At 38.2% G+C, this 16,141-nt stretch overlaps 2 protein-coding genes and 1 long non-coding RNA gene across 6 annotated transcripts in view; 1 reads left to right on the top strand and 2 right to left on the bottom strand.

Annotated features, from left to right (window-relative positions):
- Positions 1-357: 357 nt before the first annotated feature.
- LOC124861863 (zinc finger protein 679-like) lies at positions 358-1,620 on the bottom strand. 2 transcript variants are annotated; one of them, XR_007036776.1, is made up of 3 exons: positions 1,485-1,620; positions 1,130-1,195; positions 358-1,051 (listed from the first exon to the last, which is right to left on the bottom strand). XR_007036776.1 is itself a non-coding variant. In XM_047355814.1 (2 exons), exons 1-2 carry the CDS (start codon positions 1,184-1,186, stop codon positions 461-463), a joined length of 648 nt encoding a protein of 215 aa, XP_047211770.1. In that variant the 5' UTR covers positions 1,187-1,391; the 3' UTR covers positions 358-460. The 2 variants fall into 2 exon arrangements, 1 of the variants encoding a protein (XP_047211770.1); XM_047355814.1 differs by lacking the exon at positions 1,485-1,620 and having other exon boundaries at positions 1,130-1,391.
- Positions 1,621-4,459: 2,839 nt separating this feature from the next.
- The window catches only part of LOC124861741, a 67,251-nt gene continuing 55,569 nt past the window's right edge, over positions 4,460-16,141 (bottom strand). The window contains exon 5 of the long non-coding RNA XR_007036731.1: positions 4,460-5,136. This is a non-coding gene — a long non-coding RNA (uncharacterized LOC124861741). The remainder of the gene's footprint in view (positions 5,137-16,141) is intronic.
- The window catches only part of LOC124861739 (collagen alpha-1(XVIII) chain-like), a 70,173-nt gene continuing 65,582 nt past the window's right edge, over positions 11,551-16,141 (top strand). For all 3 annotated transcript variants that reach the window (XM_047355673.1, XM_047355672.1, XM_047355670.1), the window contains exon 1: positions 11,551-11,774. In XM_047355673.1, coding sequence (XP_047211629.1) covers positions 11,687-11,774 — 88 coding nt within the window. In that variant the 5' untranslated portion in view covers positions 11,551-11,686. The remainder of the gene's footprint in view (positions 11,775-16,141) is intronic.

The following is a 16,141-nucleotide window of genomic DNA, read 5'->3' as shown; positions in this document are numbered from 1 at the left end:
CCGTTTCATTCAGGTATGCTAAACTAGGGAAACACCTAAAATATGCAGGATATCAACCCTTGAGGACTGAGACTGGGCACCATAATGTACCTGGAAGTATTAGATGTCCTGTCTAGGACTAGACCAGTTTGGGATGTCTCCAATAGGAGACTGGACAGAAGGACATCAGGGTTTCAGATGAACCAAAGATGAAGGATGATTAAATTCTTACAAAGCTGAGTCCTCTGCTAAACATTGAAGGAACATCCAAGAACTCTGTGGTGACACTTTTAGTTATAACAATCAGATTTTAAAATGCAGTAAATGCAGATATTGTAGTTTAGTCTGGAAATCTGTAAGAAAATATCAAACCATAAGTTACATGAAAATTAGTTTAATTCAAAGACGTTTCCACTGTTGGTGTCTGTGAAACAGCAAGACAAAACTTATAGCAGCTGGAGGCATCAGTTGATGGATGTGGTTAAGATCTCTCTTCATCGTGGATTCTCAGATGCTGCTTCAAAGTTACTGACCAAGTGAAGCATCGTCCACATCTGTCACAGCTGTAAGGCTTCTCCCCAGTGTGGATCCTCTGATGAGCTTTCAGATTGCTCAAGGTTAAGAAACCCTTGCTGCAGTAGCTACAGATATGAGCCTTTTTTCCTTTGTGGACAAGTAGATGATACTTAAAAGAATGCAAACATCTAAAAGTTCTTCCACACAACTCACAGAGAAAGGGCTTTTCTCCTGTGTGGATTCTCTGATGCTCCTTCAGGGAGGCTGACTGAGTAAAACTCTTTCCACACTGGCTGCAGCTGTAAGGCTTCTCCCCAATGTGGCTCTTCTGATGAGCTTTCAGATTGCTCAAGGTTCGGAAACCCTTGCTGCAGTAGCTACAGATGTGAGGCTTTTCTCCTGTGTGAATTTGCTGATGTTGCTTCAGATTCCTTGCGTTAGCAAATCTCCTGCCGCACTGTTCACACTGAGGTTTCTCCTCAGAGTGTCTCTGTTTGGAGCTGCGTCCCTCTTCTCCTTCATCTTCAGGCACGTCTGGACTCCTGCAGCTCTTGCTCTATGAAGAAAAATAACCATACAATTTGGAGAGCCAAAGTAGTTGTGTGTAAAATTGCGACGTGTTCTGGTGACTTACATTTTCCAGGGATGACATTTTGTTCTCTGTGTCACTTCTTTTTGCTTCTTTATTCATAAATTAACTCTAGAATTTAAAACAAATAACAGAGACTGTTTGCACAATGCAGAAATGAAAAACTAACCTTTAAATAACACTTGTCTCCTTCCACTTTATGTGCATTTTTTAAACTGAGGCATATACATGTCTAGAAATTTAAAAAAATACATTGAAAAACAACCCAAGCTGATTAAAGTGCTTTAAATTAACTTGAATAAAAAGAATAATACATAAAGACTGATGCTGTATTTGAATCTAAATATGAAGTTATAAACGGTTCAATCAGAAACAGTTAATGAATCAGTTTTGCTCTTACTGTTTACATGGAAGTGATGTTGTCTTCTCAAAGCTCACAGAGTCACTGAGGTTTTAAAAAATGCAGCTGTTGTTTCCACTGGAACCAACGGTGAGACTGGGCCAAAAGTTCCAGTACTAATTTAAAACAACTGTATATAATTTAAAGCTCAACAAGACGACAGTTCTGACTAATATCAACGAAAAGGTGAAACTTCAGCTTCGCGCCCCCAAACACTGAACATTCAAAGCCTTCAAAGGGAGCATTCACCAGTGACCCTGACCTAATATCAGTTAAATCTTGCATTTAGGACAATAATCACAGCATAGCATTTTATTCATGTTTTAATTATGTTAAATTAAGAAAGTGCTAATTAATTAATATATCAGATATAAGCATTAATTTAAACATGTACTATTTCTAATTTAAAATAATTATTTTTTTGTCTGTGTTTTGTTCAGGGTTCAAACACTTTTCCCACAGTGAAATTTAAGCAAGTTTCAAGCAATTTCAAGGTACATTTCTTTTTCAGCACCAAACTTCAGAGCATTCTGTATCTGTGCGCCTTTTCTCCATTGAGCTTTATAACCATGGCGCACACAACTTTCTCTATGTGAAGGTTATCAACAATCTAAAATACCATGCAACTAATTAAAATTTTCCAAGTTATAGTATTACTATAAAAAGGGACAAATAGGCAGAAGGAGCCCTAAAGACATTGAAGCACACCACGCATGATGAACCCTGGCCAAGCCACAGCTACGTTTTGCGTAATTAAACCATCAGCTAACCACCTTTGGTGGCATTTTCATTATAAATGTTTTGTTGTTGCACATTTTAAAGTACAGTAAATGACATAAAAACCTTGCTCGGTCCATCCTTCAATCAATTTGCATTGAAAGCGCCGACTCTCCCAATGCAAAAAGCTGCAGGTCTTTCTTGCATATGTTGCAGGAAGCTACTGGAGGATTTGGTCCTTGTTGCAATCATGTTATGGATCTACTGTTTTCGAGACAGCAGTTATTGAAACATTGGAGTGCTTTTTATCACAGATCTGTGCAGTAAGAATATCAGGCAATTTTAAAGACTTCATAATGAAGTCAAGCAGTTTTCCAAACCTTGAAAACACCACGTTAAAATTCAAGCATTTTCAAGGTTTTCAAGCACCTGTACAAACTCTGTATGTTAAGTTTTTACTCAGAAGTCAGAATTTCCAAGTCACAAGTCAAAAAAACCAACTGGAATGCACCCAAGGTTGGAGCTCCAAGTGGGTATATCTGAAGGTGTTCCAGACTCCTCTCCTTGTGGTTGTTTTCGGCTAAAACATGAGCTTATTAACATTTTCATAGCAGAGATATAATGTGATCTAAAACTGTTTTTTACCCATACTGTTTTGTAATACTCAAATTCTCAAATGTAACATCTAGAAACAGCGAATGTTGTGACTGAAAAGCTATTTATGTCAAAGCAACCGGCTGCTGGTTTGTCATCCATGCAAATTAATCAGAAGAAAGCAAATGGTAGAAATTAGAATCAGCTTATTGGCCAAGACTGTCCACAAACAAGTAATTAGACCTCGGTTACAAGCACTTACAGATTACAGAGATTAACTGTGACTATATAAACTTTTGATGAAATAAAATAAGGATAAAGGGAGCACTATGAACATGTATGTGTATGTACATTCATTTATATAGAAAAGAAAAAATAAAGACAGGTTGTGGTAGTGCAAATATGCTTATTTAGTTTCACAGCAGCGTAGCTGACTACTCATAATGTAAGGTGTTCATTGTGTTCATCACAGAGACATGATGCATGTTTTATTTTATTTTATTTTTCAAATAGTGCTCTGTAGCGCCAAAGTAAGGGTAGAACCTTTTCCTGACCTGGTCCAGGATGGAGGGAAGGTCAGCCCCGCTGATTCTTTCTGCAGACCTGATTGTTTGTTGCAGTCATGACCTGTCCTGTTTTGTGGATGAGCCAAACCACACAGTGATGGATGAGTACAGCACACATTGAATAACGACAGTGTAGACGATGCTTAGCAGCTCCTGAGGAAAGTTCTACTTGTTGAGTTGCTGCAGGAAGTACAGTTTCTATTGGGCCTTTTTTTCAAACAGTGTCTAAATGTGAGGACAATCTCAGTTTGATCTCCCTGGTCATATCGTTTCTTGTCTGCTTATACAGGTCCCGGTCCCCAATGTTGAAAGCTTCTTCCTTGGTCCAGATGCGAAGAGAACCATAGTTTATTATTGTTGTCTGCACACATGTGTCAAAATAGAGACTTTGATCAAATGCTGCAGGAAAGAAAATGTTTTCAGTCCTGATTTAAAGGAATCAAATGTTTCTGCACATCTCAGGTTTTCAGGTTGTTTATTCCTGTGGAGCATAAAAACTAAATGCTAGCTCACCTTGTTTGGCTTTGGTCCTTGCAACCTGGAGGAAGCAGGTCTCTGTAGACCTGAGGAGTCTACATGGTTCATATTTGAGAAGCAACTCTGAAATTTGGCCCAGGACAATTTAGTGCTTTATAGGCCAATCGCAGAATATTAAAATCTATTCTTTGACAAACAAGGATCCAGTGCAGTGATTTAAGAACTGCTGTGATATGATCCATTTCCTGGTGTTGGTCAGGGCCCCTATAGCAGCATTTTGGATGAGCTGGAGCTGCCTGATTGATTTTTCTGTTTCCTGTTTTGACAGAAACCCTTTATCCTAGTAATGTTTTTAAGATGATCGTGAGCTGATTTGGTAACAGAACTGATGTGGTTGTTAGAAAGGTTTCACCATAAACAATACCTTCTCTTTCATCTGGATTCCTGGATTCCCATCCACTCATTGATATTATGGACACAGTGAATAATTATACATAATCATATGTTATATTTTCTGAAAGCCCCTGCTGACATTTATTAAGCATGTAGTGACACTAAATAATCGACAGATGGTGCTTTTAACAGAATTTATTAGACGTGGGGTGGCAGTGAAATGCAAACAATTAATGCTTAAAACATCTGTCCATAAAACCACCTTGGCAGAAGAGGCAGAAACACACCGCTGACCTTTTATCCCCTGTAGACCATTGTGCAAATTAATCTGAAACAATCACACAGCCAAGGGGGTGCATGTGTACCACTAAGGATCATGTTGCTGCTTTCTAGTGATCAAAGTCATATCCCATCATGACACATTTAGCCATTTTGAATAATAACATATTTTCGGAATTTAGAATCTGTTTGACATACAAAACACAAATTATTAATATTTAATATAACTGCAAATAAATTTAGAGACTAAAACATTAGTGGTCCAGGATCATACTAACTTACACTATTGAATTTGACTGCAGTCTTAGTGGCTCCCACAGTGCCATCTTTCAATTCATTTGATAGGGGAATCTCAGTACATAGATGTTGTTCTACCTGGAGAGGTCAATCTGTGGCAGAAAGAAAGCAACTGGCTTTTCTGATCCAGGTTGTTAGACAGGATGGTTTCCCAATTTTCCCAATATGTACTTCAAAAACACATGTGGAAAACAAAACTTTGCAGAAATAAAGTAACAAAGCTTAGAATGCAGACAAAGACATTTACCACAACCAAAATCCAGATTCAGTTGGGGTTCACCATGTCAGCTCAGGCATCTGGATCTTCAGAGGAAGGAGGCATCACAGGTCTGACAAACAAATCAGAAAGGACTTTGGGAAAAATGTGGGAAAAACACATTGCAAAGCCCATGAGGAAAATTGGATGTGTTATTTTTTTCCATTACATTGTTGAAATTAAAACATTAGACCACATCCAGACACAAGTGGTTTCCTCGGACTGGCGAAAACTAAAGAATGCACAAAGACAAAACAATGAACTCTTAAGGAAATTTTAAGACATAACTCAATATTAAATCCTTGTACAGACATCAGAAAACAAAATACAGATGTAAAACATAAACATATCTCGTTGGCTGTGTGCTACTAAAGCAATTAGGTTTGTTTCTTCCTTTCAGCTTCTTTAAACCTATTTAACTATAGTCTGTGCTTGCTTGAAGTTTATTCTGCAGCATTGTTTCTTTGTGGCTTATTCTTACCTTATCATACACTTGAATATACAGCCATCTAGAGGTGGCGTGTAAAACTACACATAATAAAACAAAGTAATATAAACCTGAACACTAACATTATTGCTTTATGACACAAATCAGAATAAAGGCTAAAAAAATGGGTTACAGTTTAAAACGGAGATGATATTAATCAGATTTCATCACATCCAAAGATGTTTTAGAACTACATCAGCATTGTAATGTCAAAATGTTATGCTTATCAGTTACCATTTTGGCACAACATTCACAACCAGATTAATCGAAAGTACAAATTAAAGTCAACGATTAATATAAAAAGTGTTTATTATGCCCACAATCCATTCAAACCAGTTTAAGTGAAAGGCTATACTGAAGTGGAAGATTGTAGTCCACTTGTTAGAGGAGGGGAAGGAAGGAGTGGGGGTTATGGATGTTTTCAATTGTTTTATTAGAATAATTGTGTTTTCCTTTAAATGTAATAATTGCTATAATAACTTAAAATGTTATAAAACACTACATACTGCTACAGCCCACAGTGTCCCAATACATAGAGGTTACCTTCAAAGATTTTCATGAAACTGTCCCAGAACTTTTACAGAATGTGGGTTGCATTATGTGATGACTTGTAAATGGGTACTTTAGTGGAACTCTGCCGGTACTTTGCAGGACTTTCATGGATGCAGGTAATTTCTGGATAGTAACTGCTACGTTTCACTGAATTTTTGGAAAACCACATAAAGTCTGGAAAGTATCTGGTAAATTCCATGAAAGTTCAATAAAGGTTGAAATAATGTCCCTGAAAATAAATAGGAAGTTCCATGAAAGTCCAAAGAAATTCCTGGAAAGTACCAGGTAAGTTCCATGAAAGTTCCTTAAAGTCCTAGAAACCATATAATAAGTTCCATGAAAGTCTCATGAAAGTCCAAAGAAAGTAACGGAAAGGGCCTGTTAGGTTACATCACAGTTTTGGAAAAGTTGCATGAAAGTTCAAAAAAAGCCCTAGAAGGTACCTGGCAAGATTGATGAAAGTTCCAGAATGATAGCATGAAAGTTTTCATTATTTGGTAAGCTCCATGACAGTTTGAGGAAAGTTACATTAAAGTCCAAATAAACCCAGAGAAGTACTTGGTAAGTTTCATGATTTTCGCAAGAAAGTTCAAAGAAAGTCACATATTGGTTCCATGAAAGTATCTGTAAATTTCATAGATGTTAACAGCATAACAGTGTGTGACATACTTCAAAGAAAGCTTCATTTAGGTTCCAGAAAGTACCTGGAATGTTCTGGATATAGTTTCCAGAATGTGTGGTCTACACTCTGTAGTCCAAATATTGTAGCTTTAAATTATTTTTATTTAAAGTTACAATTTTTTCATCAAATGAATATCTTAGCACCAGGTCTCTGCAGAACCTGATGGCATTCTAAAGGTAAATCAGCCATTTGAAGCAGTTTTGTTGCTAAAGTTATGGATCCAAGTTGCAGAACAGTGGTTCTGTAAGAGTGTATGCCTCCATTCCAGTGAGTTAATAGAGATATAAAGATACATGTATATGCAGCTGTTAAAGCTAGTAGAATGAAATGATGCTAACATGAAGAAGGGTAAAAAAAGATCATGAACCAATGCAAGTCAGTCAGACAACAGGAGTTGTGAATAGTTTCTGTCACCAGAACATTGGGAGTTAAAATGCTGAGGTATTCTTCTCTGCAGGTCAGAGGAAGGACATGCTCTGATGCTTGTGGGAAGAAAATGACAGGTGTTCGTTCCTCAGTGCGGCTCTTGTTTACATAACTGCTACCTTTGAGATGAGTCTACGTGATCCTTGACATGTGGGAGGAAGATGGATAGAATTTAAATTAAAAGAATGAAGGCGAGGAAGGGGATTGAGCAGCTAGTGATGAAGGAATGACATTGGAGTGTGGATTTACCTTTACATGTGCAGACAGGAATGCCAGTGAAATGACAAACACGAGATAGAAACGTGGATTTTTCTCTTCAGCTGTAATGTTCAGAACCTGGGGACGGCATGTTCTGACAAACTCACTCTTAAGCCATAACAACTGAATATTTCTGTGAACATTGCTCTTATTTATCTTGCAAGAAGGACTTTGCAGTTTACACTTACATCCCATTTTAATGCCAGACATTTTTGCAGCAAGTGTGGCTCTTTGTAAATTGTGAGTTTCTGTGCAACAACCTTGAAAGCCTGGGTTTTCTGGGCTTTTCCACAAGATTGTAAAATCAGTTTATAGTTATATTCATAACCCAAAAGATTCAGTCTGTAAATTCATGGATGTCCACACAATGAAGGGTCCTCCAGTTTGGGGGCTTTGAATTGAGCCTTCTTGCTCATTTGGAGGTCCTACTGGCCTCACTAAGGGGAAACCTTCATATGGCAATGGAGCAGCTGAGTGTGAAGCTTTGCATTTTCAAGCACGATCCCATGGTTCTCAACTGGAAAAGGTAGATTTTACCTTTCGAATGGGAATGAGTTCCTGTCCCAAGAGAAAGAGCTTAGGTATCTCAGAGTCTTGTTAATAAGTGGGAGTCACAGAAAGCAGCAGCAGTAATAAGTGTCCTGGTGCAGAAATCCTGCTTTGAAACGTCTTCCCATCAACACTATTTTCCCTGTCCATGCTTAAGAAAAGCACTTCAATAGCATAATGCTGCCACCACCGTGTTTCACTTTGAGAATGGTGTGTTCAGTTATGCGCAGTTTTAGTTTTCTTCCACAAAAAGGTTTGCCTTTACGCTAAAATGCATTTTATTTTGATCTCATTTGACCAGAACTGTCTATAAAGGATGTTTTGTGCATGTGTTATAGACATCCCCCACCAAAAAGAGCACTTAGGAAAACCAAGGGCTTGCTGAAATTATTGGTAACTTACGCAACGGAAATTTTGTTTGGGGCACAACTATCAGATAAACTTTTTAAACACCGCCACTAAATACAGGAAGCAAATACCAGTGTAATATTGTGTGTAACTAAGAAACAAGTCATTTTTGCTTTTGTTAAGGTGTTCCTAAGAAAATTAATTTGCTTTCTTAAGATAAGACAAACAACAAATGAATATTAGCAGTGAGAGTATTTTTTTGATTATACCCATATGGTTTAATGTAAGACGTTAAGTGTAGGGACTCACCTTTTATCAGAGAGGTAAATTTGTACTTCTACTAAAGTAAAGGTTCTGAGTACTTAGTGTGTTCCTAAATGGTCCTGTTGGTAGTTATAGAGCATATCTCATCATGCAAAACCTCTCTCTCCAGCTGGAATGCAGTTTTTTAAGACAAGAGGGAGATATCACACTGCAGCCTAGCATGTCTGAACAGAGGCTCAGACACAAGGTTTCCTCCACGCTGGTGTTTAATCAGCCCCATAATCTGACATTTCTGTGCAAATATTTGACTTTTAGAGAAGGCTCTCTAACTGGTACAGATTTGGTTATTTTGGGTGCATGAAACCTGCTGCAGGACTTTAATGCTTGTTAATTCACACACTTTTTATCCTCAGCTGCTACACAGGTACTAATAGATTAGATTTAGATGTAGACATGGAGGTTTAAATAGCGTTTTTGGAACCCGAAGAAAAGTTTATGAGTTGCTTATGAGTGTTTTTCTTGGAAAGCTTTGGAAGTCTAACTCACTGGTAGGGGGCCCCCCCATTTTCTTTAATTTTGGGTGATCGGCGATCAGCCGATACTTACATGTGAAACCAATCTTATCCACCAATTTTATTTGCCTCCGCAAAGGTCTGAAAATCACCCACTGTCCCCTTTTGTTCTGCCATGAGAGAGGGCTGACTGAGGGGTGTAGGGGTTAAATGCACAACCATGTACGGAGGCAACAGTCCTCGATGTGGCTGTCCAGGGTTTGAGTCCCGGACCCGGCGACATTTACCGAATGTCTCCCTCTCTCTACCCCTCTTTCCTGTCTGCCTACAGTCAAAAAATAAAAATAAAAGCCCACTAGTGCCAAAAAAAAATATCTAAAAAAAAAAAGAAAAGAGAGAGGGCTGATTGAGACCTGCCACAAGTGCCTGGTTCACAATAGTCTCCTCACTGTGACAACATAAGATTGGAACAATGAAAGCGTGTTGTGACCTTATGACACCTGAAAGTGTGAGTTATAAAGAAAATTGGTATTGGCTAAATCGGAATCATGAGGTCAGGTTTTTAAAGATCGGTAATCAGTGATCAGCCAGAAAATTGCAATTGGTGCACCCCTCCTCACAGGCTAACTTTTATTACCACTATGCTAAAAAATTGAGGCTTTAGGTGTTCGTAGGAGTAGAATAATGTCAGATGTGAGACTTCTAGCTTCCCCTTTTTCTCCCCAGATCAATCCAGATGGTCAATTTCCAATTGCAGACAATTTTGTGGTACACTTTGGTACACGGCTTATTGTCATTAGTGTCAAACTTTTTAATGAATGGGTTGTTCTAGAATGATTATAAATGTAATTGTAAGGATGATTTTGAATAATAACAGGGTTACACTGACATGTGTTTTGATCAGTATAACAACCTTAGATGATTTTCTGGAGATTTGTGAGACAATATCCCCATCTTTAATCAGGTTTAGATGACTTTTTGTCATACAACGGTTCGACTTCCATGCCTACACATCAAACTGAATGTCCTTTGATATAGACGTCATCTTCTGCCTCAAAAACCTGACAGGCATGACAGGAAGTTCTAGAAAATTATGAGCCGCATACCTCAGCCCCCAGAAGACACGAGATGTGGGAATCTCCAACCTCATCAAGAAGTGCCGTCAACTTTTTTCTCCAAGATCACAAATAAAAGTTCCAAGACGCTTATTATTTTATACTGATTGTCCTTCACCTTATTTTGGACACAAGGGCACAGGGGAGTCCAATGTTAGAGAATAACTGTACCATTAGAAAGTATTTCACTTTAACATTTTTTATAGAGTATGCAGAGACGATAGCATTGGCTCCATCAATAGGCGTATCCAAGAAAGAACGCAACTCAGCACAATAGCGCCAGGAATACTTTCTAAGGGAAAAAATACAGATAGTACACAAAGTTAATGACAACAATAGCTCTGTCGACGGCTCAGTCCATGAAAGAGAAATTCTTTTAGATTTTAAGTTTTAAACAAAATATCTGTCTACCAGTGGATCAGTACAGCTGACACCAAATATTTACATGCCCTGTATAATAACATATATAACGTTTTTTTACTGTCTGAGGTTAAATCAGAATAAACCTTTCCTGTTTTAGGTCAGTTAGTATCCATTTGCTAAAGACAATAAAAATGAGAGAAATTTTTTAACTTTCTTTAAAAACAGAAGTTCACATCATTTCCTCAGTATCTGGTAGAACTGTCTTTTAAACTGTATCAAATGTTTTGGGTTTCCTTCCACAAGTTTCTCATAATAGTTTGCAGAGACTTTGGCCCATGGGACTGATGTCCTCCGTGTTGGCAAGTGAACCAGCAACTCCTGCAGCAAAACAGAATGATGCTGCCACCACCGTACTTTACAGTTGGGATGATGTTCTTAGACTTTCAAGATTTCACCTTTTTTTCTCTAAATGTAACAATTGTCATTATAGCCAAACACTCCACTTCTAATTTCATCAGATCACAGGACATGTTTCCCAACATTAATTATTTGTCCCTAAGGGAACTAAACTAAGTAGTTTAGTCTGATTTAAGTCAGACAATGAGAAAGTGGTTATATGTCTTTTTACACAGAGAATGCATCTGCTTACCACTGTCACTACAATTGACCAGACCCCGGGACTGTCCCTTTAAGTCCTTTAGTTGAGTTTGAACAGACCTCTAAAGAGCAACTGCAGGTGAAATTCCAGTAAACCCATTTTTACATACATTTTGTGCATGGTTGCATACACTGAAATGTTTCTATTTTGTTAGAAATAGAATAGAAAATAGAATTTCTTGATCACAAAAACCTTTAATGTGAAAACCTCCACAGGAAGTGCACTGCTCAGAGCGCAGTGTCTCCTGCTCAGCGCTGTGCGTAAAGGCGCTTGTTAACAGGAGGCATTTCTGCAATTAATTTCTCTGCTTCTTGTGGCTGAGTCTGTGTGTCTAAGATGAGAATTGATCCTCTAAAAGGCTGAGAGGATTTTATTTGTTTTTCTGGGTCTAAATCATAAAGGGATCAAGATGCCTGGATGCCACAGGTGGTCGATGATGAGCTGGCAGACCATATGTGTGCTGCTGGTGGTCGCACAGATAAAATCTCAGCGCAGAGGTAAGAGGATAATTGGATTTTATTCTACTCTGTTGGACATTTTATGTAACTATTCATTCAAAGACTAAATAATAAAGAAAGAAAAGCCTAAACATGCATTAAAAGGGTGAACAAGCAGCTGAAATATTGAAGACATTAAACCACCAGGAATAGGTTTGCCTTCTTTACTAATAAGTCTCATGGATGGAGAGGTAAAAAAAAAGGCTTTCTTGGCTGGAATGTGTTTGAGCTGGATATGAGCGTCTAGGCTTGTCTTTTGGGAATTATGGACAAATCATCTCCTGAGCTGTCAGAGACACACTCTGCTGTGTTTGGGCTGGATTTATGTCTTAGGGATGTGACTTGTGCGCATCACATCAAGCACTGACCTGCTCTGTATGGTCCACGGTTATTCTGCTGTTTGTTTAAGCATCTGATGAGGCTCATTTTAGCCCCTGTGTTCGTTTTGCGGTTCTTTTGCTTCACTCTGAGATAATTTATGATCTGTAGTTATTATGTCCTTCTATGGCAGGTTTTCATCTATTTACGGTCATTTCGCATCTATCTTTAGTATTTGAGTGCGTATCTGTGGTAAACATTTTATCTACTAAGTTGGAAATTCAAATCTTTATACAGTCATTTTGTATCTCCTTGTGTTTGTGCGCCTTTTATGGTCATTTCTGTTTATTTATTTTAGTCTGGCATATGCTCAGGCTAATGTTTTTGCTTTGTTGTTATATTACAAATATTTATTTATTTGCCTTGCATATCTATGGCATATAAAAATGTGGTAGTCAGAAAAAGATGTTAAAGCACCATGTCTTTACATATGTGTCATGTAGGTATATATCCTGATCAAGATTTTTCTGTCTGATCTTAGTCATGTAGGAATCAGTGCCTATCCAGTATTACATTAAAGTTAATTGCCTGTGAATGCTTGAATGGTTGTATTGAAACAATGTTATCCAAGTAAAAGTGATCAGGTTAAATGTTTAGTTCACACACCATGCATTCATAACACTTCTACTAGAGATTTTGAGTTTGTTGTTAGTCAAGAGAAAAGTGTCGGGGAGATACTGGTAACTCTGGCAATTTCTTTGGTATTCCACTTGAAGGACATTAAACCATAGGAAGGGTGTGAAATCAGAATCAGAATCAGAAAAGCTTTATTGCCAAGTACGTTTTTGGACATACAAGGAATTTGTTTTGGCGTAGTCGGTGCAATACAGTACAAATTAAACAGTATAAACATATCTACAATATAATATAAATATATGTGCACAGTTTAAGTGAGTGAGAGTAAATATAGAGCAGTATAAGATGCAAGAGCAGTACAACAGTGCAGGTGATCATTGTGCAAGTATGGCAGTGCAAGTAAAGCAGGAGTCCAAGCTGAGCGTTAATGTAACACATAGAGTTACAGGTTACAGGTGTCCTGTCAGCAAAAAAGGGGGGGTGTGGGGGAAAGGGAGAATGTCAAGGTGGTTTCCGGGCTTTGTTAACCAGGCTGGTGGCAGATGGGAAAAAACTGTTCTTGTGGCGTGAGGTTTTGGTCCGGATGGACCGCAGCCTCCTGCCAGAAATGTAAGAGGACATTTAGAACAAAATTAGGATCCCGTGGGTTTTGGTGTCCTCTTAGACACGCAGTGTGGTGGGACAGGTCGCCATGCAGTGTCAGTGCCAGAATCAGCACACAGTGTAAATTCACGCTCAGCAGACAACCAGGGGCCAGTCTTACATGCCGCCAAGCCAGGCCACACCACATTCCCCAGGGCAACCCTCAAAATGACAGCAGCAGCACCTAACCAAGCACAATGCCCAGCAACCCCCAGACACCCCAAAATAAAAGAATAATAAACCATGCAGCCTCAGGCTACCATGCACCCAGAGCAGGAAAGATAAACAAAAAGTAAAAAATAAATAAATAAATAAGCATAAGCATAAGCATAGATCAAGGCAGATGCACACCCCCAGCAAGACACACAGACAGGAACTCAAACGCTCCCCACCATGTGCTGTGTGTGTGCAGGTACAATAATGTGTTGGTGGTTGTTTTGTTGTCAGCTGTAGTGTGGATTCCTAATATGCATTAGATTGTGTTATATGCCAATGGGAAAGCAGGAACAATGTGGTATCCATTAGAGGTGAGCGCAATGCCAAGCCCCCGCCAGCCAACGGTCCATGCCCAAAACTACCAATCCCGAGGGTATTGTTGGCATACCAATGTATGCCTGCCCATGCGAAGCCAGCAGACACCAACCACAACCCTGCCTCATACCACTAACAGCCAGCAGCAAGCCTGCACACAACTAGACAGAAAGCTTTTTTCACCTTCACATTCTTAAACTTTCTCCTTCTTTCTTTCTTCCTTCCTTACCTTCCTGTGCCATTCATCTCTTCCTTCCTTCCTTCCTCTTCCTGTGCATGCCTACCTATCCAAGGATTTTCAGGATGCTAGAGTCACTTCAATCCATTTTTTCTTACAGCGACAGATGTTGTCACAATGGGGATTTCTGCAGGAAAGCCTCAATGCGGCGCTATAATGTTCAGATACTGCATCATATAAAACATGCAAAGCTTTGTTAATTATTTCGAAACATACTTTATATCTGTTTATACGCGGAGCCTGTTGCTAAAGTGCTCGAATAACTTTTACATGTTCGCTCTATGTTTAGATATAACTCGTTGACAGTTTTGCTTGTAACATATTTCAGTGCGTTCCCAGCTAATCCTCCTGCTTCCCAAACGCAGCACTTTGTGGTAGCTTATTTTCCTTTCATTCCTCCCAAATTCTTTATATCATGCTAAATGTTTCAGAAACCAATGTTTGTGTTTCTCTGCCTATTTGTGTCTAATTTGTCACTTTTGCCAGAAGAAGTTCATGTTCATGGTTTATGTAATTTTATTGTTGTTTTTTACTTTTTAGTGTTCATTTTAAACGTCTCGTTGGGTTTAAGGACTTTTGTTGTGATGACTTTAAGTGTTTTTTTAGTCTTTATAGTTCTCATGGCACTCTCACCATGGATGTCCTTCTATCTATCTATCTATCTATCTATCTATCTATCTATCTATCTATCTATCTATCTATCTATCTATCTATCTATCTATCTATCTATCTATCTATCTATCTATCTATCTATCTATCTATCTATCTATCTATCTATCTATCTATCTATCTATCTATCTATCTATCTATCTATCTATCTATCTATCTATCTATCTATCTATCTATCTATCTATCTATCTATCTATCTATCTATCTATCTATCTATCTATCTATCTATCTATCTATCTATCTATCTATCTATCTATCTATCTATCTATCTATCTATCTATCTATCTATCTATCTATCTATCTATCTATCTATCTATCTATCTATCTATCTATCTATCTATCTATCCATCCATCCATCTATCTATCCATCCATCCATCCATCCATCCATCCATCCATCCATCCATCCATCCATCCATCCATCCATCCATCCATCCATCCATCCATCCATCCATATATATCTTCTATTTGATTGTGATCTTTTTGCAGTTAGCCTTTTTGTGGTAGTGTTTCTCTTTCTGTGTTTTTCTTTTTTGTCATATTCAACTTTTTGTTTTTTTGCATTAACCTTTTTAAAGAAAAGCAAGTTAAAATAACCAAACACTTTGGCTTTGGGTCACCTCTACCCTTGGGCCTCAAAAATCTTTATGCATTTGGCTAATTTCGTGTAATTCTAGCCAAGAGTACAACTATTTACTAATTATTAACTTTTTAAGACAAATAACCATGCAAAGTATACCTTTAGGTTCAGCATCATGGATGCGGGTGTATTTCCCCTCCTTAATTGTAATTTGAAGTTCAGATTTTCCCTTCTTCAGGGCTTGTCAGTCCCTCTCAGTAAAACAGTCATCTTCATTGTCTAATTTCACCTGGCGGTTTGTCTCCTCAGCAGACTACACACACACACACACACACACACACACACACACACACACACACACACACACACATGTGCTGCTGACATTCAGACATGCCCACACATTCATGTAGAAACAAAGCCTCTCAATATGCAGAAGTGCTTTAAAAGAATTCAGGCATCGAGTCTGAAAAGGCATTAAAATCTCTTTCTCCAGAATGTATCCGTTTTCTGGAAAAGTAGATAATCTATGCAAAAAGCATTATACTTCCAAATTCTCCAAATAAGGAAATGTTTTATCTCTGGTCAAACAAAAAGCCTCATAAAATAGCAATTTACCATCTGGATTGAATAAAAGGATGGATCTTATTCTAGAATTTACATCCTCCTTTGTTGCATTTAACTGCCAGATTTACAGTCTTTGGCATGAGAAGAGTAGAAGATGTCTCCCCTGGGAGGTCCAGCACCCTGTTTTCTGT

This window comes from Girardinichthys multiradiatus, chromosome 24 (assembly GCF_021462225.1).
Source record: "Girardinichthys multiradiatus isolate DD_20200921_A chromosome 24, DD_fGirMul_XY1, whole genome shotgun sequence".
In the NCBI taxonomy this organism is placed as follows: domain Eukaryota; kingdom Metazoa; phylum Chordata; class Actinopteri; order Cyprinodontiformes; family Goodeidae; genus Girardinichthys; species Girardinichthys multiradiatus.
This window is presented reverse-complemented; position numbering and strand designations above follow the sequence as displayed.